Source organism: Peromyscus maniculatus, chromosome 3, assembly GCF_049852395.1.
Source record: "Peromyscus maniculatus bairdii isolate BWxNUB_F1_BW_parent chromosome 3, HU_Pman_BW_mat_3.1, whole genome shotgun sequence".
Lineage (NCBI taxonomy): Eukaryota > Metazoa > Chordata > Mammalia > Rodentia > Cricetidae > Peromyscus > Peromyscus maniculatus.
The window spans coordinates 123,249,309-123,271,341 of NC_134854.1; the positions used below are offsets into that span (position 1 = coordinate 123,249,309).

Genomic DNA, 22,033 nt, shown 5'->3' on the forward strand with positions numbered 1-22,033 from the left:
TGCCTTCATTCTCCTGGAAAGACAAAAACAAAACCCTGTCCCATCCCTAACTTTTAGGAGCTTCCCTTTTGGCAATTCATTATAACAAATGAAAAGCATTTGTTAGTCTTATAAGTTAGTTTAAATTGAATGGTCACATTGTTTGATGAATTATCACCTCTTCTAATCAAGAGGTCTCTCTTGTTTGAATCTAGTTTTTATCAATTTTGATGATATCCATAGCATTTCTTCTGCTGTGGAAACAAAAGCAAAACCTCTTCCCCAATGTAACACATACTCTGGTTTCCATTCTGAGGTCAACACATCTTTAAGGTGTACAGGCTGATTTAATTCAGTTTTTTTTTCTATTATCCAGTGTCTCTCCATAGCTGTCATTCCTTTCTCATTAGCATTTAGAAAATTTTAAGTTAATAGAGCATTGTGCAGTCTATCTCTGGGGGGGTCTTTATTACCCCTTTCTGCTTATTAAGTGTATCTTTTAGAGTTCAATTAGAACTTTTTAACTGCTTGCCCTGTAGGATTGTGTGGTATACCTGTAATATGCTCTATGTTGTAATATACAAAAAACTGTTTCATTTTACTAGAAACATATGCTGGAGCATTGTCAATCTTAATTTGTACAGGTATCCCCACCATGGCCATAACTTCTAACAAATGTGTGATTATAAAATCAGCCTTGTCAGAACTCAAAGCAGTTTCCCATTGAAATCCTGAATATGCATCTATGGTATGGTGTACATATTTTGATTTTCCAGACTCTGCAAAATGAAACAAGTCCATTTGCCAAATTTCACTTCTTTGAGTATACTTTGGGTTACTTCCTACAGGTAGTGGAATTTGGTTATACAAAGAACAAGTAGGACATTTGGTACAAAACTTAAGACTCACCAAGATAAGATAGATAATTATTTTGTCTAATTTTGCCAAATGCAAATAGATTGGATATTGCTACTCTAATTCTTACTTAATAACTTTTTGTTGTATATAGTTTTACTATATTAAGGTTGAAACTTTCCTTTTTAATTAGACAAAAAGGGGGGAATGCTATGGATTATACTCATTATTAATAAAAAAAAAACTGATTGGCCAATAGCAGGGCAAGAAGCGATTGGCTGAGACAGCCTGACCCTGAGAAAATAATAGGAGAAAGAAGGGCAGAGTCAGGAGAGTCAGAGGAGATGAAAGCCAACCCCAGGCAAGCAGGATGTATAAAAAATGAGATAACAAGCCATAAACCACATGGCAAAGCATAAATAGAAATATGGATTAGTTTAAGTGTAAGTGTTAGCCAGTAACAAGCCTTAGCTATTGGCTGAGCATTTATAATTCATAGTCAGCCTCTGAGTTGGTTATTTGTGACCATGCGGTCAGGACAGAAAATGTCCGTTTATATACCTCTCCTCTTATGTAATGTTCTGAGGAATAAGTGAAGAAATGTACATTAAATACTTGACACATGATAAACACTCAGTTTATATGCAAACACTAGCTAACGCTGCTACCAGGGACCTGTCTACTGAGGTAGGAACTTGTGATACAATAACCCCAGTTGAGTTGTACCAACCCAAATCCAAACAAAGGCTGATCTGCCAAGGCCTTTGACTTACGTAGAATGGGATGGGATGTTGACTTATGTACATCTCACTTTTTTTCCATCTGAGATTTCATGAAAGAGTCTCTAAACTCATTTTAGGTGGTGAATATTTTTAGATAATATTTAGCAAAAATATTTAGAGAGTGAAAGCAAAGGTGTATGGTTCCAGGCAGGTAGGACCACAACAATACCTACATTGTTCTTCATGTATATTGAATAAATGAATGTTTTTAAGCATGTGTGTTTCCTTTATGGGTTTATACAGTTAGGAAGGAGATGGACGTCCAGACCGTGGAACAAGTCTGGCATGTCTTCCCAAGGTCTCTTTCTGAGGATTTGAAACTATATTAAATATAGTGCTACTTGAAGGTGGAGGTGTAACTCAGGGTAGGACACTTGCCTAGCATGCACAAGTCCCTGGTTTCAATCCACAGCCCCTGACCCCCAAATAAAGAGAGGACGAGAAGAAAGGAGGGGAAGAAAAAAAGGAAAGAAAGCAAGCTGCTGTGATAGATAGCAATAAACAATAATGGTTAAAAGATATATTCTAGGCCAAGCACTACAGAGCATGCCTGTAATCACAGCTCTCAAGAGACTGAGGTAAGATAATCTTGAGTTTGAAGCTAGTGAGACCCTGTCAGAAGTGTGTGTGTGTGTGTGTGTGTGTGTGTGTGTGTGAGAGAGAGAGAGAGAGAGAGAGAGAGAGAGAGAGAGAGAGAGAGAGAGTTAGTTGTATCAGGATCCTCAATAACACTGAGTCAGCTTCCTCTCTTTACCTTGCTGCTACCTCCGCTGAAAACATTTCTCCTTCCATCTGAGTCCTCTGACCCAGGTCTTCACCCTCCTGACTTCACAGCCCCAGCCCTCCCTGTGTAAAGCGCCTCCATCACTCCTTTTTGCTCCTAGAATAACGCCCAAGCTGCTCTTCAGATATCCCAGGACGTCTCTTTGTGATCCACCGCCGGCCTCCTCCTGACTTCCTTCCCGGACTTCTTCACTAATTTCCATTCTTCTCTCCAAGCTCTACCCATCACAGGGACTTTGAGCCTCTCTAGCGTCCCCTCTGCCTCCCTTTTCCTTTCACCTGATAAATGTCTACTACTCTTCAGATCTTATGAAGGCGTCATTCCTTTTTGAAAGCTTCCTGTGATCCCCCAAGGATGACAAGGCCTTCTTGTATACCCATTTTTATGTGTCACCCTGCACACTGTCATGTCTGTCTAGTGAAATATTGCAGTAAACCAGGCACAGCAGCACATGCCTTTAATCCCAGCACTCAGGAGGCAGAGGCAGGTGGATATCTGTGAGTTCTAGGATACTTTGGTCTCTGAAGTTTGGTCTCAAAAAAAAGAAAGAAAGAAAGAAAGAAAGAAAGAAAGAAAGAAAGAAAGAAAGAAAGAAAGAAAGAAAGAAAGAAAGAAAGAAAGAAAGAAAAAGAAAAAAGAAAAAGAAAAAAAAGGTAACAGTAGAAAAAGAAACAGTAACAATACAATACTTGTGTCACATTACGACTGTCTTCCCCAGGAGACACTGTTCCTCAAAGGAACAACCCTTGCTATCCTGTTCTCTGTCCTGGACTTGGATGATGAACACACTGTTCATCACAGTTGATGAACAAATAAATGATTTGGCTACATGCTTGTCTGGGATCCAGTCCTATCAGCAAAGCTTCAGAACTCTGATTATCGTTACCCTTAAAAACTACTTTTCCTGTAAAGGTTGGTGCAGAGGTGGGAAGTCCTATTCGCTGAAAGTTTATTGAGCTGTTTCTCAGGGATTTATTTACCCATAAGAAGATAAGGCTGAGGCAGAGACCATTTTAAGTTGTTTTCTGCTTAAATCCTCAGTCTTTGCACAGTCTGTTCTGTATGGCTGTGGGGAGAGCATTTGTCTGGAAACCACCCTATTCCTGGTACCAATTTATTTCATCATTAACTATTTAAATAGCAAACGATAGCGAACATAGCTCATTTAGTGTGGAGGTGTGAGAGAGAGAGACAGAGAGACAAAGAGACAAAATGTGAACATGGATTGGCTCATGTAAGTAAAAAGGTACCTGCCTCCCGCCCCCCAAAAAAAATCTGTGTGTACTCAAAGGCTCAGATGATACCAAGGGAAATGTATCTCTTTCACAGTGCTTTTTTTGTCATGAATATTTTATTGAAATCCGTTGGACATCCTTCTAGGATTCCAGCCATAAAATTTTCATGTCATTTCAAGAGCATCTTTCTATCTGCAGAAACGCATTGTCTCCGTGTCCAGATGAAAAAAATGACATTGCCAAGCTGGGCCAATACATCAAGAAAATTATTCTCCTAGTGTTTGTCTTTAAATAATTAAAAAATTCACTTTCCCTGAATGGTGAACAACCACGGGCCCCCTAAAGCCTTCCCCAGAAATAATCCAGTTATCTAACCAAATAGACAGTTGCAGGTATCGAGTCATAAACCCTGCCTGTTAGACAGGAGAAGTTTAGCAGTCCCCTACAATTGTAGGCAGTGTCATGAGTGTAAATGTATCTTCTTCACTTCTGTGGTGTGTATGTCACTTATGACATGTAAAGTGTGACTGTAAAGGAACTTGGGAGAACACCTGTTGTTAGTGAACACGTAGGACTTAACAAAACAATAACATCCCCTTCTCTAGGATTGCCATGTTGTGTTAAATGACAAGTATATATGTCATACTGGAAAATTGGATTCTTCTTCAAATTAATTTATTTTTATCTGTGTGTAACACACACACACGCATACACGCATGTATTACAGTACACATGTGGAGATCAGAGGTCAACTTGTAGGAATCTGTTTTTTCCTTTCACCATGTGGGTCCCAGGGATCAAACTTAGGTGATCAGAGTTGGCAGCAAGTGTTCTTATACCATCAGCCATCTCATTGGCTTAGAAACAAGATTTTTCAGTCAACTTATTATTAGGAATTATGTCAAGGATACAGACAGACTTAAAACAAAAAAATTAAGAAATTATACCATTTTGGGTACACCAACTGTTTGAAACCTGACCAGTGATTAAAACAGGCCCTCTGGGGCTGGAGAGATGGCTCCGAGGTTAAGAGCACTGACTGTTCTTCCAGAGGTCCTGAGTTCAATTCCCAGCAATCACATGGTGGCTCATAACCATCTGTAATGAGATCTGGTGCCCTTTTCTGGCCAGCCATCATACATGCTGTATACATAATAAATAAATAAATCTAAAAAAAAAAAACAGGTCCTCTGACGGTTTGCTATTGCTGGCACATGGATGGTAATATGGACAATTGTTAACAAAACCAAGATGTGTTCAAATGGGAAAATATTTGATGTCAAATTTTAATTAAGAGGGCTGGAGAGATGGCTCCTTGGTTAAGAATGATGGCTGGCCATTCTTCCAGAGGACCATTGTTTGATTCCCAGCACCCACATGACAGCTCACAACCATTTGTAACTCCAGGCAGGCCTAAGAGGTCCAACACCTTCTTCTGAATACATTGACATACATACAGGCATATTATCCATTCACATAAAACAAAAATAGAAGCTAAAAAAAAAACAAAGAATTGGCCAGGTGGTGGTGGCACACACCTTTAATCCCAGCACTCTGAGAAGCGGAGGTTGGTGAATCTCTGAGTTCAAGGCCAGGCTTGTCTACAGAGTGAGTTTCAGGGCAGCCAGGTCTACACAGACAATCCCTGTCTTGAAAAACCAGCTAACCAACCAACCAACCAACCAACCAGCCAGCCAGCCAGCCAGCCAAACAAACCAAAGAATTAAAGTGGTTGGTTTGTTGTACATTAGGACTGAAGCTCTCTAAAATTGCCCTCTGACTCACAGTTTCTGCATGTACAGCTACCTTTGGGCTTTCTGTCTTGTTCTCCACACACACATGAATGCCATGCAAAGCACTTCTCATTCCACTTCCCAGCCCTGGCTACCTGCAGCCTACCCTCTGCCACCACACCTGCTCTGCTTGCTTAATGGCATGCAGAAGGTGCTAGAAAATGAACATTTCCTGGAATAGGCTTCTAAATAGGCTGACCGGAGTGGGTGTGTCTGTACCCTGGCTAACTCTTATCAGGTGGGTAACAGAATTGTCTGCTCCACAATTTGATTCCAGAATCCTCCAGTAGAAGTTCAAAGAGCCAATAACGGGAATGTCTTTGATAGTGTGTGCTCTATTGGCTTCCTTGCTTTCCTGTCTTACCCCTAATTCTTCGACCCACAGTTCTGCAGTCTTGGCCTCCAGGGAAAAAACTCAAATCTTTGTGTAGCTAAAAGTTTTCCTCAGGTCCTGCCCAGACCCACGGACCCTGCACCCACTTAAAAAAAAAAAAGATCACTCACTCAGAAGCTTATATTAATTAAAACTGCTTGGCCATTAGCTCAGGCCTACCACTGACTAGCTCTTACATTTAAACTCAGCCCATTTCTGTTAATCTATATGTTGCCACGTGTTCCATGGCTTTACCTGTGTGCCATTACATGCTGCTCCCTAGACAGCAGGCTGGCATCTCCTGACTCAGCCTTCCTGTTCCCAGAATTCTCCTCGTCTATTTACCCCACCTATACTTCCTGCCTGGCTACTGGCCAATCAGTATTTTATTTATCAACCAATCAGAGCAACACACATTCACAGCATACAGAACATCCCACAGCATCTTTGTCTTATTATCTGCCATGAGTAACACCTTTGATTTATTATTATTATTATTATTATTATTATTATTATTATTATTATTATTTTAGACAGACAGCATTTCACTGTGTACCCCTGGAACTCACTATGCAGGTCAGGCTGACCTTGAACTCACAGAGATCCATGTGCCTCTGCCTCCTGAGTGCTGGGATTAAAGGTGTGCATTATGTTTCTCCAAGTGTGGTCTCGGGGGCCACATTTACTAGTATTTCCCCCTTGGACCATGGTTCCTACAGTGTGTTTTTTGGACTTGATAGCAATGGCTATCCTTGGATCCTGCCACAGACTTAACTGAATTTAGAACCTGTGAGTGGACCCCCGCAGCCTGCTTTGAGTGGTGTGGGTTTCGGCTTTAGTGGTACTGGAGGTCAAGACTACAGCCTCAGGCATGCTGAAGCACTCTGTCTCTGAACTACAACTCATGCCCACATTCTGTGTTTGAACAAGCCCTTCAGGTAACTGGAGAATGATCAACTTAGACACTTGCTGAAATCAACAATCCTCCCTCCTACTCAAGGCCGTTTGACTCAGAATCTTGGGAGTTAGGATCCAGAATGTCCCCTCTCCTCAAGCTTCCCCCAAGCAATTCTAATTCTCTCCACAAATGGAGAATGATCACTCTAGTAGTGTGTTACCAATGGCAGATTTTAGAATGTTTGAGGAAGTATCAGGACCTGGATATCTCTAAAAGATGAGCATTCTCTTGAGAGTCCAGAAGATTCGACAAGAACACAGGATTTTGACAAACATAAATGTCTGTCATTTGAAGGTGTAAAATATTCCACTGTTACCAGACTTGGTGCCCCATGCCTTTTGATCCCAGCACTCAAGAGGCAAAGGTAAGCAGATCTCAATGAGTTCAAGGCCAGCCTGGTTTACAGAGCGAGTTCCAGGCCAGCCATGTTACATGGCAAGATCTTATCTCAACCAACCAACCAACCAACCAACCCCACTAACCCCCCCGCCCCAGAACAAAAGCTCATCCCACTGCAGGGGCTGGGGCCAGCTCAGTGGGTGAGAGCCCTGGCTCCGCAACTGGAAGGACCCAAGATCAAATTCCCCAGCACTCAGGCCAGAAGCCAGACTTGGTTGCATATGGCTGTAACCCCAGCACTGAGGTGAGGAGAGGTGTATCTCCTGAGCACACAGGCTCACTGAGAAACCCCGTCTCAAGTCAATAGGCAGAAAAAGAAGACACTCCATGCTTTTCTCTGGCCTCTGCATTTGCATGCATGGGTAGAGGCACTCATTCACAACACACACACACACACACACACACACACACACACACACACACACACACAAACCCACTAAATAAACCAACATTTCATTTTATGTCCCACGAGGGTTGAAATTCTTGAGCATGGCTTCACAGGCCTAGCTGCACCTTCTCCTCTTTTCTCTCACACCTCACTCACCACTTCCGTTACCACAGCAGTTCAGTTTTAGTAACTGACCATATCCCCAGCCCCCAACTAGTGCTCTTTTAAGGCTAAGGGTGGGGCTGGTAGAGGCACTTGCTGCTAAGCCCGACGACCTGAGATTGATCTCCAGGGCTCAAATGGTAGAGGGAGAGAACCGATGCCTGCAAGCTGTGCTCTGACCACCAAGGTGTTTAGTGGCATTTGTATGCCACCCTTACACACACACACACACACACACACACACACAGACACACACACACAAGCATGCACTAATTTTCAATTTTCCCTTTAAAGAGTAAGGGTGAAGGTTGCCAAGCCAGGTGGGGGAGGCCTGTGAGAAAGGTGCAGATAGGAGGATCAGGGGGTCAGGGTTATCCTGGGCTACATATAAAGTTCGAGGCCTGCTTGGGCTACACAGAACTATCCAAAAGAGTCAGAAGAAGCTCAGTTGGTGACGTGAAACCCTGGGTTCAATCCCCGGCACACCGTAAACCAGGGAGTGTGGTGCGCTCCCACAGCTTCAGCTCAGCACTGCAGAGGTGGAGTCAGAATAATCAGAAGTTCCAGGTCATCCTCTCATACATGAGTTTGAGGCCAGCCTGGGCTACATGAGACAAGATGGGGGTGGGGGACAGAGACTGAAAGTGGCCCGAGAGCTTTCAGAGGAGCCAGGTCCACGGCACCTTGACTTCAGACTCCCCCCACTTCCACCCCCAGCCCCCGGCGCTGCAGAAGGCTACAGTTATATCAGTTTAAGCAACTGAGTTAGCACTGAATTGTCATTGGAGTTTACAGAAAACAAATCCAATTCTTTTAAAGGACTAGAAAACTAGGTCCATTCTTTTAAAGGACTCTGTGTCAGATGGAGGTATCATATCAGTGCTCATTTCTTGATAAAATGAATAGTAACCTGGTTATCCTTGTGATAGGAATTTACATTAAGGTTTTGGGAGCCTGAGCCACCTCAAGCCCCTTGGCCTTAAGCAGCTCAGAGAAAGTGTTCGCATTAGTGCGGTAACTCTTTGCATTTGAAGTTATTCAAAAGATAAAGGCAGCAAATATCACAGAAATCACAAAAGTCAGTCAGCCTAAATAAGAACACCAGGTCATAGTCACGGAGAGAAGCCACTGGCTTAACTGGTTAAGTCACCTCTGTGGGCTTCAGGTCACAGTTGAAGAAACAGGCATTTTAGACATTAATGATTTACCTGAATTCACACAATCAGGAAGTGAGAACCTGGGAGTTAAATCCAGATGTCAGATTTCAGAGCTTTATCTAAACCACAGCATTCAATTTTATCATATTCAATTACTGATAGAGCATGTGCCTCTGTATGTTTACATGTATATGTCTGAGGTTTTTCAAAGAAACAAAAATAGTGCATGTGTGTCTGTGTATATGGGACAGAGAGGCACTTTTTTTTTTTTTTTTTTTTGGTTTTTCGAGACAGGGTTTCTCTGTGTAGCTTTGCGCCTTTCCTAGAACTCACTTGGTAGCCCAGGCTGGCCTCGAACTCACAGAGATCCGCCTGGCTCTGCCTCCCGAGTGCTGGGATTAAAGGCGTGCGCCACCACCGCCCGGCTCACTTTTTTTTTTTTTTTTTGAGACACAGTATTTCACCGAGCCTGAACCCAGTGATTCCAGTGAGCCCCAAAGATCTTCCTGTCCACCTCCCCAGCAGTATGATTATACATGACACGTGTGTGCCTGATAGTGTGGTGTATACACGCTCACAACAACAAAGAGGAAAGGGAGAGAGGCTAAGAAGGAGACGGAGGAGAAAGGTTGAGAATTCTAAGGATTTTCAGTGCCATGGCTCATATGATTATGGACACTGCCAGTCCTAAGATCTACAGGGTGACTTGACAAGCCAGATCCCTGGCAGATCAATCAGAAAGGAAAGGTTTACTCTCATTTTGGGGAAGAGGAAGGCTGTGTTGTATTGAGGCCCTTGCCTGACTAGAAGAGGCCCACACACATTAAGGCAGGCCAGCTCTTCTCAGACGTTCCAGGCAGAAACACACTCGGCAGATGTGCTCAAAGTCCAACCAAATTCTACCTCCCCCCTTCTCTGAGAACTTCCATTACCTGGCCTCTCTGCCTCAATGGCCAGCAACAGCCAGACATATACAAGCCCCTGGTTCCTGGGTATACAGGTATGGACATGTGGCCCGAGTCACCTCATCAGATGCTTTGACTGTAACTGAACCACACCATTCCGTCGTCCTTAGCAAGCCAATTAGAATGAAGGTGTGTACTTTTAAGCTGTGAGGGGTGATGCAAGAGAGAAAAATAAAGAGGCAAAAAGAAGGACGAGGGAGAGGGATGGGGCCAACGAATGGCGGGCAGGTAAAGGGGAAGTCCTGATCTCATAGGACACTGCGCTCTCCCAGCAACCTCCTCTTTTGTTTTGTTCTGTGTGTTCTCAGTGTGCTTGCAAACTGCACGTCACCAGCAGCAATGACCATGGTGGCCGTGATACCGCAGAACACAACCTGGGGTCTTTAAGAACTAAGTTACCTGTCTTTTCACTGAAAGCCTGTCCACGTTTGAGAGTCTAGGGGAATGGCAGGAAACCCGGTGGGTTTGGGAAGCAGCCTTCTCACGGTTGAGAACATTGTAGCCAGTCTATTTTGTCCACCTCAGTTCTATCTATCACCCTTTGTGATTTACAAGTGAAGACTCAAAGGCATAAATAAATGCTATAGGAATCGCAGAGCTTCCAAGGCTTTATACAGTGCATTTAAATTTAAATTTATTTTTAACAGAAACATAAAGATATAAAATTGTATACATTTATGAGTATAACCTATGCATCATGTCATTTATTTTATTTATTTATTTAAAATTTTTTTGAGACAAGGTCTCTTTATTTAGATCTGGCTGCCTAGGAACTCACTATTAGACCAGGCTGGCCTTGAACTCAGAGATTATCAGCCTCTACTTTCCAAATGCTGGGGTAAAGGCCTGTGGCCACCACACCTGGCTTTTGCATAGTTAAATCAAGATAAGCTTATCAATTTTCAAAACATCATTTCTCTCTCTCTCTCTCTCTCTCTCTCTCTCTCTCTCTCTCTCTCTTTCCTTCTTTCCTCCTTCCTTCCTTCCTTCCTTCCTTCCTTCCTTCCTTCCTTCCTTCCTTCCTTCCTTCCTTCCTTCCTTCCTTCCTTTTGTTTTTCAAGACAAAATTTCTCTGTGTATCCCTGGCTGTTCTGGAACTCACTCTATAGGCCAGGCTGTCCTTGTACTCAGAGAGCTGCCTGCCTCTGCCTCCTGAGTGCTGGAATTAAAGGTGTGTGTGTCACTACTGCCTGGCAATGTTTTTCATTTCTTTATGGCAAAGATTCTAATTCCTTTTTCTAGCGTTTGTATCCATCTGTCTATTTATCTATCTATCTATTTTTTTTTTTGAGACAGAGTTTCTCTGTGTAGCCTTGGCTGTCCTGGAACTCATTCTATAGACCAGGCTGGACTTCCTCTGCCTCTGCAGTGCTGGGAGTGCATGCACCACCACTGATCAGGATCGCCTGCGGAAGAGGGCTGGAGTCTGAGGGAGTCAGGCAAGTGCGGGAGCCCTCCTGATGAACTCCCTACAGGCCCACCTTTATCTATCTATCTATCTATCTATCTATCTATCTATCTATCTATCTATCTATCTATCTCTATCTATCTATCTCTATCTATCTATCTATCTATCTATCTATCTATCTATCTATCTATCTATCTATCATCTCTATCTATCTATCTATCATCTCTATCTATCTATCTATCATCTATCTATATCTATCTATCATCTATCTATATCTATCTATCTATCATCTATCTATCTATCTATCATCTATCTATCTATCATCTATCTATCTATCAATCATCTATCTATCTATCTATCTATCTATCTATCTATCTATCTATCTATTATTGAGACAGGATCTCTCTATGCAGTCCTGGCTGTCCTGGAGTTTTCACTATGTAGACCAGGCTGGCCTTGACCTCACAGAGATCCTCATGTTTCTGCTTCCCAAGTGCTGGAATTACAGGAATGCTCCACCTTTTTCTAGGATTGTAAAATATACACCTGATGTCATTATGTATTAATAACCCATTGTGAAGTGCACACTGACGTCTCCTGTTATATAGCAGATAGAATGACATGTCATAAAAGGGGTTTCTTTAGGTTGGCTTACATGATATGAGTTCCAAATGCATGTACATACATGTTGTGGAATATTAATGATGCAAAGATGTGTTACATTCTTTGATATTGCATTTGTTTAACTCTGTAAAGCTGTGTTACTTTGCCTGCCTAAGACACCTGATTGGTCTAACAAAGAGCTGGACAGCCAATAGCTGGGCAGAGAAAGGATAGGCGGGGCTGGCATGCAGAGAGAATAAATAGAAGCAAAGAAGCAAGGAGTGAGAAAAGGAAGAGAGGAGGATGCTAGGGACTAGCTACCCAGCCACAGAGTAAGAAGAAAAGAAAGATAGATAGAACAAAGAAAGGTAAAAAGCCCATAGGCAAAACATAGTTAAAGAAAAACAGGATAGTTTAAGTTAGAAAAACTGTCTAGAAACAAGCCAAGCTAAGGCTGGGCATTCATAAGTAAGAATAAGTCTCTGTGCATTTATTTGGGAGCTGGGTGGTGGGCCCCCAAAGAGAAAAAAAAAAACCACCAACTATGCATACTTTTGACCCGAACACACATATGCACACACATACACAAATATACATATACACATAAAAATTTACATTTAGGTCTAGTTCTCGTTTAAAAATTTTATTTTTATTTATGTGTATGTGTGTATACAGTGGCTTCTATGTACATATCACATGCCTATGGGTGCCCAAAGAGGCCAGAAGGTGTTAAAAACTGGAGTTCCAGACAGTTGTGATCTGCCATGTAGGTGCGGGGAACTGAACCTAGGTGCTTTGCAAGAGGAACAAGTATTTTTACCCACTGAACCATCTCCCCATCCCCTATAATGCTCATTTTTAAACTAGTTTGTTGTTACTGAGTTTTGTCAGTTCCTTATATATTCTGAATATTAACCCCCTTCTGGAGGAATAGTTCACAGATATGTTCTCCCATTCTGCGTTTTTCTTTCCGTTGGTTGCTTTGTTTGCTGAGCAGTGATACAGTGATATTTCAACCCAGGCCTGTCTGCTGGTCTCCATCCTGTGGAGACTGGATGCTGGTTTTTCTATATCTGCCCCCCCTTCCACCAGTCTCTTTGTCTTTTTCCACATACTCAGCTCAGACCCACATAATTCCCCATGGGGTTATAAAAAAGATCCTCCTACATGTTCTCTGAAGCCCCCCTGGGTGTTTTCTCTCTTCCCTTTCTTTCTGTCTCCATCTTCTGCTACCTACCGTCTGTCTTTTCCATGCTCTGGCTCTTCCCTCTGTGTACGGACAGTGCAGCAGGGCTACAGCCCGTCAGTCCATCTTTGCAGTGGTTCAAAAGCCTTCTCTGTTTTGGTTTAAGTCTGAAATGTCCCCTACTGGCTCAGTTTGTAATGCTTGGTCCCCAGCAGATAGCAATGCTTAGGCACACTGTGGTACCTTTAGGAAGTGTGTGGTGTGTGTATTGGGAGCTGGAGGAAGGAGTTACAGGGCTTGGACTTTGAAGCATGTTCCTGGTTCATGCCATGTTTTCTCTGCTTCCTTGTCTGCTGTGATGTGGACAATGCTTAACCCACATCCCACCACCATGCACTGGGTGGCTCTACCACGCCTTCCCCATCATGAGGGACGAAGCCCTCCTAAGCAGTGAGTTAAATAAATCCCTGTTTCTGTCAGTCCTGTGATCACAGTGAGGAGAAAGCGAAGGCACTAACTAGTACACGCCAGCTGTCATTCCTGAGCTCCATGTGGCTGGCCCTGCTGATCCTTGCCAGAACCCTGTGAACTTCTCCCCTGGGAGTGTGAAACTGGCATGAAGTTAGCCTTTAATCCCAGCACTCCGGAGGTCGAGCAGGTGGATCTCTGTGAATCTGATGCCAGCATGATCTGTAAAGTGAGTTCCAGTTCAGTCAGGTCTAGCTGGTTGCCACATAGTGAGATCCTATCAAAAAAACAAAACAAACAAACAAACCTAAAAATTTAGTAATTTTTGTTACTATTTAACTTTTATTTGCACTAGTTTTCTATTACATGTAAGAAATTATCCTGAGTTACGCATGGTGGCACACTCCTTTAATCCCAGAACTTGGGAGGCAGAGGCAGGTGGGTCTCTGAACTCAAGGTCAGCCTTGTCTACAAAGTGAGTTCCAGAACAGTCAGGGCTCCACATAGAAACCCTGTCTCAAAAAAATAAAATAAAAAAATCCTGAAATTTCAGAAGTGGAACCATTATAACCTGTGGTGATATATTGTGTACCCTAATAAACTTACCTGAGGATCAGAGGACAGAACCAGCCATTAGATTAGACACAGAGGTCAGGTAGTGGTGGCACACACCTTTAATCCTATCACTCGGGCGGCAGAGACCCATCTGGATTTCTGAGTTCAAGGCCACACTAGGCTACATGAGATTGATTCAGGATAGGAGAGAAACAGAGCCAGACAGCGGTAACACACAGCTTTAATACCAACACTTGAGATCTCATGCCTTTGCTTGGGAAGCACACATGCCTTCAATCCCAGGAAGTAATATGGCAGGACAGAGAAAGGTATATAAGGCGTGAGTAAACAGGAACTCACTTTCTTTAGGCTGAGGATTTCGTAGAGGTAAGAACTAGTGGCTGGCTCTTCTGCTTCTCTGATCTTTCAGCTTTCACCCTGATATCTGGCTCTGGGTTTTTTTTTTTTTTTTTTTTTTTTTTTTTTTTTTTTTTTTTTTTTTTTAGTAAAAGACCTTCTAAGGTTCGAACAATAATAACCACTGTTCATTGCTCCTTTTATCAGCAATCGGGAACCTCTCCCTATGGGCTGTTCTAGTTGCTCCAGCCTTTAATGCAATGCTAGCATCAGCTGGGGCTGCACTCACAGAAAGAGTGCCCAATCTAAGCTCTCCTCTGCCTTTCTCCATCAGGCTCTTGCCACCGGGCTAGCCAGTGTTCTCGTGAATGGCAGCTGACTTCTGCCATCGAGCCCCCAAGGCAGAAGACCCGGGGTAATCTATGATCCAGCCATCGCCCTCCACCATGCACATTGATTCAATGTAGGGAGAGATCTTACATAGGCAGGAACCCCAAGAATCATGGGGAGTTCTGTGGCTGGCAGCCATGTCTTGGTCCTGCTTCCCTCCCAGGGAATTATTAGGGTTTAGCAGGAGGCTAGCCAGTCAAGAATTCCAGGAGGAAGTAGAAAACGAACCAAAGAAACAGTCCTCAGGCTCCTCTTTTGCCTCTACTCTGCAAGCCTGAAAATACCAGATAAAGTACAAGACAGAAAGAAGTGTGAAGCGTAAATCTAATTAATCTTATCAATAAAAATCAGGAGTCAGATATTGGTATAAAACCTGAAAGATAAGCGGACGAGCAGCCACCAGCGACTTCCTACCTCTCCTGATCCTCTATCCAAAAGGGTTGAGATCCTATCTCTGCCCTACCTTGTCACTTCCTGTCTCCTCTCTGTACAGACCTCCGCTCCTCTATGGTTAACTAGTAACTAGCTCCACTCTCTCTGATCTCCAGGCAAGCTTGTGTCTGAACACAAACAAAATATCACACAACAGAAGTGCACACGGCAATGCCAGCCTAAGAGAACGGGGCAAGTGGAGTTTAACCTGAGACCAGAAATATGTGAGGAAGTTCACACAGTGACCTCAAGGGAGGAGCTTTTCTCTTTTCTTTCTTTCTTTCTTTCTTTCTTTCTTTCTTTCTTTCTTTCTTTCTTTCTTTCTTTCTTTCTTTCTTTCTTTCTTTTTTCGAGACAGGGTTTCTCTGTGTAGCTTTTGCGCCTTTCCTGGAACTCACTTGGTAGCCCAGGCTGGCCTTGAACTCACAGAGATCCGCCTGGCTCTGCCTCCCGAGGGCTGGGATTAAAGGTGTGCACCACCACCACCTGGCCTGGGAGGAGCTTTTAAACAGAAAATGCCAAAGGAGAATGCTGGCGAGGTGGGCCATGGTGGCTGGGCATGGCGGTCAATGCCTACAATCTCAACACCCTGTTGTGGTGAGGGAGGAGTCAGTATGGGATACACAGCCATTTCCAGGCTAGCCTGGCCTACAGAGAGAAATTTTGTGTGTAAAAATTAGAGGTGTTGGGGGAGCAAAGGGAGAAGGGGAGAGAACAGGGCAGGTGAGGGAGGGAAGAAGGGAGAGAAAAAGAGAGAGGAGGAGGAGGTAAGTGAGAAGAGGGGAAAAGGGAGAAGGTGGAGAGAGAAAGGAGGAAGAAGGAGAGAAATGGTGGACAAGAGATGGGAAGGGAGAGGAAGAGGAGAAAAGGAAAGAGGGGAGGAAGTGGAGAGAGAGGAAGAGAAGGGGAGAGAAAAAGGAGGTAGAGGAAGACTGGAGAGAGAAGATCAGGACAGGAGAGGGAAGGAGGAAAAGGAAGAGAGGAGGGAGGAGGAAAGGAGAGAGGAGGAGGAAGGAATGGGGGGCAGGTGGGTAAGTAGAGGGGGTGGGACTCAGCGGCATAGCACTTGCTTAGCATGTGAGAGGCCTTGGATTCCATCCCCAGCACACATGGAAAAAGAAAGAGCTAAATGGACAGGAGTGACTGGCTGGTTCTCCAGGGGAAGGTTCCAGTAGAACTCATTCCCTGTAACCCTGCAACAGTGGGAATCAAGGGCTACCGGCCACGCTCGGTTCTGAACACTTGAAACGGGGCTGGTTCCTGAGGAACTGGTCTTCACCGAAGAGTCCAGGAACTGATCTTTACATCTCACTGTCTTGCTCCTTGGATTAAATATCTGCACCTGGCTAGCGGCAGCTGGATCGCGCAGCACAGATTGCTCTGACGTAAGAAACTGGGCCCTATGGTAGATAGGGTAGCAAAAAGGAGAGGTTAAACTTCGTCGTGGAGTTAGTAGGTCCATTCAGAGCTGGAGGGACCCAGCACACGGCAGTGATGGCCGATGGTTTCGTGACATTGTCCTCCCCCCAAACCTTCCTCTGATCAGCGGCCTAAAGATGCAGACAACTTGTCAGCAAAATTGACAGAAGTACTTTGGGCATGGGAGTATTTTGCTTGCACCTACAGCCTAGGGTTAGAGTCAGAGCCAAGCTCATTGAAGGTCAACTTTGTAATGGCTGTGTTCAGATTCTGTCTCAGACAGGTCAAGCAACAGGCTTCTCCCCTTCTTTGTTGACAACGCAGCAAGTGGGCCCTGGGAAAAGAAAATGAAATAAGCAATAGCTTTTATTACTTTATTTTTTAAATTTACTTTTACTTTGTGTGTGTGTGTGTGTGTGTGTGTGTGTGTGTGTGCAAGCACTCGCACACGTATATAATGGAAGTCTGAGGACAACCAAAGGGAGTCAGCCTTTTCTTTCTGCCCCATGGGCACCATGGATCAAACTCTGGCTCCAAGCACTCTTCACTACAGAGCCATCCTGCGGGCGCTACCTTTTAAAAAGGCCGGCAGTAAAAGCGGCTCATGCTGGAAAGAGCCAGATGTGTTAGGTTCTGAGTTCCGGGAACTGTCTTGACATACTTTGTCTCCACTTTTCCGGGCTGAAGACCCCTCCCTCCCGGATTCCTGCCCTCTCCTTCCTTGTAAGAACGGAGGCCCATGATAGCGAAGCAGCAGCTGTCCGAACATTTCAGAATTGTAGCCAATGTGATCATTGCTTCATAGCCGCCATTTTTCATTCTTTGCTTAAACTATTTTTATTTATTTTTTTACATTGCGTGTTTGTGCGAGTGGGCATGTGTAAGGATCAGGGAACAACTTGTGGGAGTCAGTTCTCTCCTTCCATCCTATGAAGCTCCCTAGAGAGAACTCGGGCCCTAGCTGGGCAGCATGTGCCTTTCCCTGCTGAACGGTCTTCCGGACCTTAAGGTGAGCCTTCAAGGGCTGAGGACTTAACTCAGCGGTGGAGCCTTACCCAGCATGTGCGGGGCTCTGGGGTGTTGACCTATACACTGAGGCTTTGGGAAGTTCTTGAGTTTAGGTCACTAGCCGAAGGTCACACAGGGCGAGGAGATGAGATAAAAATCCAGCGTCTAGATTTTCAGGCTTTTGGTCCACTTGGTTGTAGTTCTCACCAAATATCAAAGTTCAGTCCAGGCAGGCAATAGTAAGTCTGTTTTATTTTGAAAATGCACAAGGGCCCGGGAGATGCCTCAGCAGGTAAAGGTGTTTACCAGGACGCCTGAGGGGGATGTGTTTCATCCACCGAATCCACAAGGGGTAAGGAGAGAACCATCTCTCAAAGGTGACCTCTGACCTCCACACACATGCTGTGCCACACCCCCTCTCCTGCACATACATAATAGAAGTAGATATTTAAAGAAGAAAGAGCGTACTGGGCTGAATGTGCCTCAGTTGGTAAAATGCTTGCCAAGCCCTGGGTTTGCCAAGCACTCATAAAATCAGGAATGGTGGTACACCTCCATCTTCCCAGCACGTGGGAGGTGAAGTCCCAAGGCGATTAACATAAGGTCTTCTTCCAGTGTGGGAAAGGTAAGATCCTCAGAAATAAAAACAAAATACGTCAAAGCCGGGCGGTGGTGGCCCACGCCTTTAATCCTAGCACTCGGGAGGCAGGGGTAGTTGGATCTCTGAGTTGGAGGCCAGCCTGGTCTATACAGTGATTTCCAGGACAGCCAGAGAAACCCTGTCTTGAAAAACCAAACACCCCCCTACTCCACCAAAAAAAAAAAAAAAATTTTTTTTTTTTTTTTTGAAAATGTATTCTCTGAGTCCCAGTGATCATTGCAACAGTCCACAGTGGTCGGCACCGGCGCCGTCAGTGCACGGTGGGGGAAACCGAGGCTCAGAAAGGCGGCTCGGCGGCGGCTTCCGCGCCCACCAGGCGGCCGGGGAGCTCCGAACTCGCGCCTCGGGCCCGGGCGCCCCCGCGGCGCACGCGCACTGAGCCGGGCGCGCTCTTGGGCGTGTGGGAGTACGCGCGCGCGGCGGCGGGAGCGAGCACGGCCGCCGGGGGAAGGAGGCGGGGACGAGGAGGGGGAAAGGCCGGGTGCGCGAGGGAGCGTGCGCGCGCTGACGTGCCGGGCGCCATGTTGGAGGGCTGGTGGTAGCGGCTCGGGGAGGTGCTCGCTCTTGTCGGTCTCGCTCCGTCTCTCGCTTCCCCCCCCCCCCGCCCCCCGGCTCCCTCCGGGAACTCCCCCCCTCCCCCTCCCCGGTCGCCGGCGTGTGGCGGAGTTGTGTGCGAGGGCGGGGGCGGGCGTCGGGGGGGGGACGGGGGCGGGCGCCGCGGCCCCCGGGACGGCGGCCGAGGGAGGCGCCGGCGGCGAGGGACTCCGCGGCGCCATGGACGTCGAGAGGCTGCAGGAGGCGCTGAAAGGTGGGGGTCGCCGCGCTGCCGGCCGCGCGCGCTCGGGCGGGGGCCTCCCGCGCCGCCTCGCAGTCCCCCCCACACCCCACCCCCGCCCCGCCGCGCCGGGCTTTGTGTGGGCCGCGGGCGTGGGGGGGGGGAGGGGAGCGCCTGGCACCGGCGCGGCCCTCGTCGTGCGGCGGCGGCGGATGCCGAGGCCGAAGCCGAGGCCGCGGCCTCTGGGCCTGGGGGAGCCCCCCGCTCGCCCTCACCACGCCGGCCCCGAGGCTTGGCGAGCAACAGGCTCGAGAACGCTGCTTCCCAAACTTGGAACCGCGGGGGTCCCGGCGTTCCGAGAACCAACCCCCCTCTGGACACCCAGCCGCATTTGGGGCTCGGCGGCTTGGGGGGGGGAGGACTTGGGGGTGGGTTCATTCAGGTGTACCCGGCGGGGGCCGGGGCTTGGATCGGACGCCGGGGCTCCCCTTGGGAAACTCTTGGGAAACACCGTGAAGGATGGCTTGTGAGGTGGAGTGCCCCCTGTAGGAGAACTCGTGGCGTGGAGGTGGGAACTCGGGGTGGCTGTGGGTACTTGGGTGAGAGGGTCATTTTCTCTCTCTCCGATCTCTTCTCTCTCCTGCCCCCCCCCCCCCGTTTGTTTTTCGGGACAGGGTTTCTCTGTGTACCCTTGGCTGTCCTGGATCTCACTCTGTAGACCAGGCTGGCCTCGAACTCAGATCCGCCTGCCCCTGCCTCCTGAATGCTGGGATTAAAGGTGCGCGCTGCCTCGCCACGCCCAGCTGAGGCTGATTTTCCTAATTGTTTTCTAATGTAGAGCAAGACTTTGAATCAAGTGCGCTTGTAGAGGACATACTGATAAACGTTCTTTTCTTTCCCTTATCTAGATTTTGAGAAGAGGGGGAAAAAGGAAGTTTGTCCGGTCCTGGATCAGTTTCTCTGTCATGTAGCCAAGACTGGAGAAACAATGTAAGTAGAAAGCATGGGTTCATGGTCACAGGCCTACCTATCTTCACAGTTGTTTAGGAAAGTGGAAACAGAAGGTTTCAGAACACTCATTTAATAGGTCTGTCAAAATTGGAGACCCTGGGGATGGGTGAGACCGCCCAGCTGGTTAAGGTGCTTAACCAGGCCTGAGGACGTGAATTTCACCTGGATATTCCACCTAGGGAGTCCTACATAATGGAAGGAGAGAACTGACTCCCAAAAGTTGTCTTTGGACTCATACACAAAAATAAATAAGTAGAAAAATATAATAATAAAACAATGGAGATGCCTTAAAGATCACAGTAAAGACAAGATTCCTTCCTGTGTGTTGCATAACAATTGTTAGAATTTATCAAAGTTTTCTGGATATCAGCTTTGGCACAAGGAGAACCTACCAGTTTGAAAGAACCACAGAAAAGATTGTTTCATTATGGGTTCTTCATCATTGTAAACAGGTTTCTTCCCACAGTTTTGTGACTTTGATACCGATGGGGATTTGTTGTTGACATTTTTTGGTACTGCCCAGTGTCCAGCCTTTTGTTGTCAGACTAATCCATGTTGTTTAAAGTCTAACTTGGATTTGTTGTCTTGAGGACTTAAGAGATTATCTGACGCATTCCAGATGGTGAAGTTGTCACTGTCCTGACTTTCTGGGTTAGCTAACTTATTACATATGCCAACATCTTACTAGGCTCATTGCCAAATGTTGCCAATCCGAACCTATACTGTATTTTTCAAAAGGAAAAGTCTGGTTTATTCATGTGGTACAAGTTCTTTCACACTCTGGCTCAGTGACTTAGTGTAAGACAGCCTGTCTTTGTACACTAAGTCGTGTAGGGTAGGGGGCAGAGAAAGGTTATTTAGGGTTTAGTGTTGGTGAGCTCTCTGCTTAGTTTTGAGTATAATATTCGGCAAGTGATTATATATCTTCTCTGTCATTATCTCATTCTGTAGCTCTGGCTGGATTTGAACTCAGTGATCCTTACTGGCTCTGCCTTCTAGGTACTGGGATTAGAGTTTTGGGCAGCCAAGCCTGGCAGTTTTAGTTTTTTGAGATAGGATCACGCTCTAGCTCAGATGGCTCTGAATTATTAGGTAGCCCAGACTGACCTCAGACTCTTAAGCAGACCTATCTCAGCCACCAAGTACTGGGATTGCAGATGTGAGCGGCTACCCTAGCTTTCCTCATTGTTGTCATCGCCATTATCATATTGTTATTACTGTTGTCACTGGAGCTGGGACCTAGTACCTCATGTGCTAGACAAGACCTCCACCACTGAGCTACATTCTCTACTTCCTTAAAAATTTGAATTCCTGTTTCTTTAAGGTACCTACACTGGCTTTGAACTTAGGTTCATTCTGCTTTCATCTATGTAGTGCTTGGATTACATGCATGCCCCAACATGCTCTCTATCTTTATTAACAAGTGTTCATTTTTTACAAGATTTGTTTATGGCTGTGGTTTAGCTTTCTAATAAGTAGCTAGATTTTAGGAAGAAAATATATCTAAGTGTAGTACATAATTTAGTAGTTATATAAGCAGAACCTCTTTAGTAGTTTATTAAAATATACCCATCAAGGCAAGAAAAGTGGTGGCACACACCTTTAATCCCAGGATTTGAGAGGCAGGTGGATCTCCATGTTCAAGGCCAGCCTGGTCTAGAATGAGTTCCAGGACAGTCAGGGCTACACAGAGAATCCCTGTCTTAAAAACTAAAACAGCTGGACATGGTGGTGCAGGCCTTTAATCCCAGTACTTGGGAGGCCAGCCTTGTCTACAGAGCGAGTTTTGGGACATCTAGAGCTGTTACAGAGAGAAACCCTGTCTTGAAAAAAACAAAAGCAAAACTAAAACAAACAAGAAGATGAAAATATACCCATCAACCTAATGTGACTAATATTTCTGTGCATGTCAATTTTAAGAATAGAATCC

General features: G+C 45.5%; 1 protein-coding gene across 5 annotated transcripts in view; it reads left to right on the forward strand.

Moving 5' to 3' along the window:
* Positions 1–18,966: 18,966 nt before the first annotated feature.
* The window catches only part of Ppp4r2 (protein phosphatase 4 regulatory subunit 2), a 49,840-nt gene continuing 46,773 nt past the window's right edge, over positions 18,967–22,033 (forward strand). For 2 of the 5 annotated variants that reach the window (XM_076567467.1, XM_076567468.1), the window contains exons 1-2: positions 18,967–19,125; positions 20,001–20,082. In XM_076567467.1, the coding sequence (XP_076423582.1) occupies positions 19,092–19,125; positions 20,001–20,082 (116 nt within the window). In that variant the 5' untranslated portion in view covers positions 18,967–19,091. Of the gene's footprint in view, positions 19,126–19,289; positions 19,624–20,000; positions 20,083–22,033 lie in introns of those variants that run through there. The other 3 variants (XM_076567471.1, XM_076567469.1, XM_076567472.1) reach the window with 3 other exon arrangements.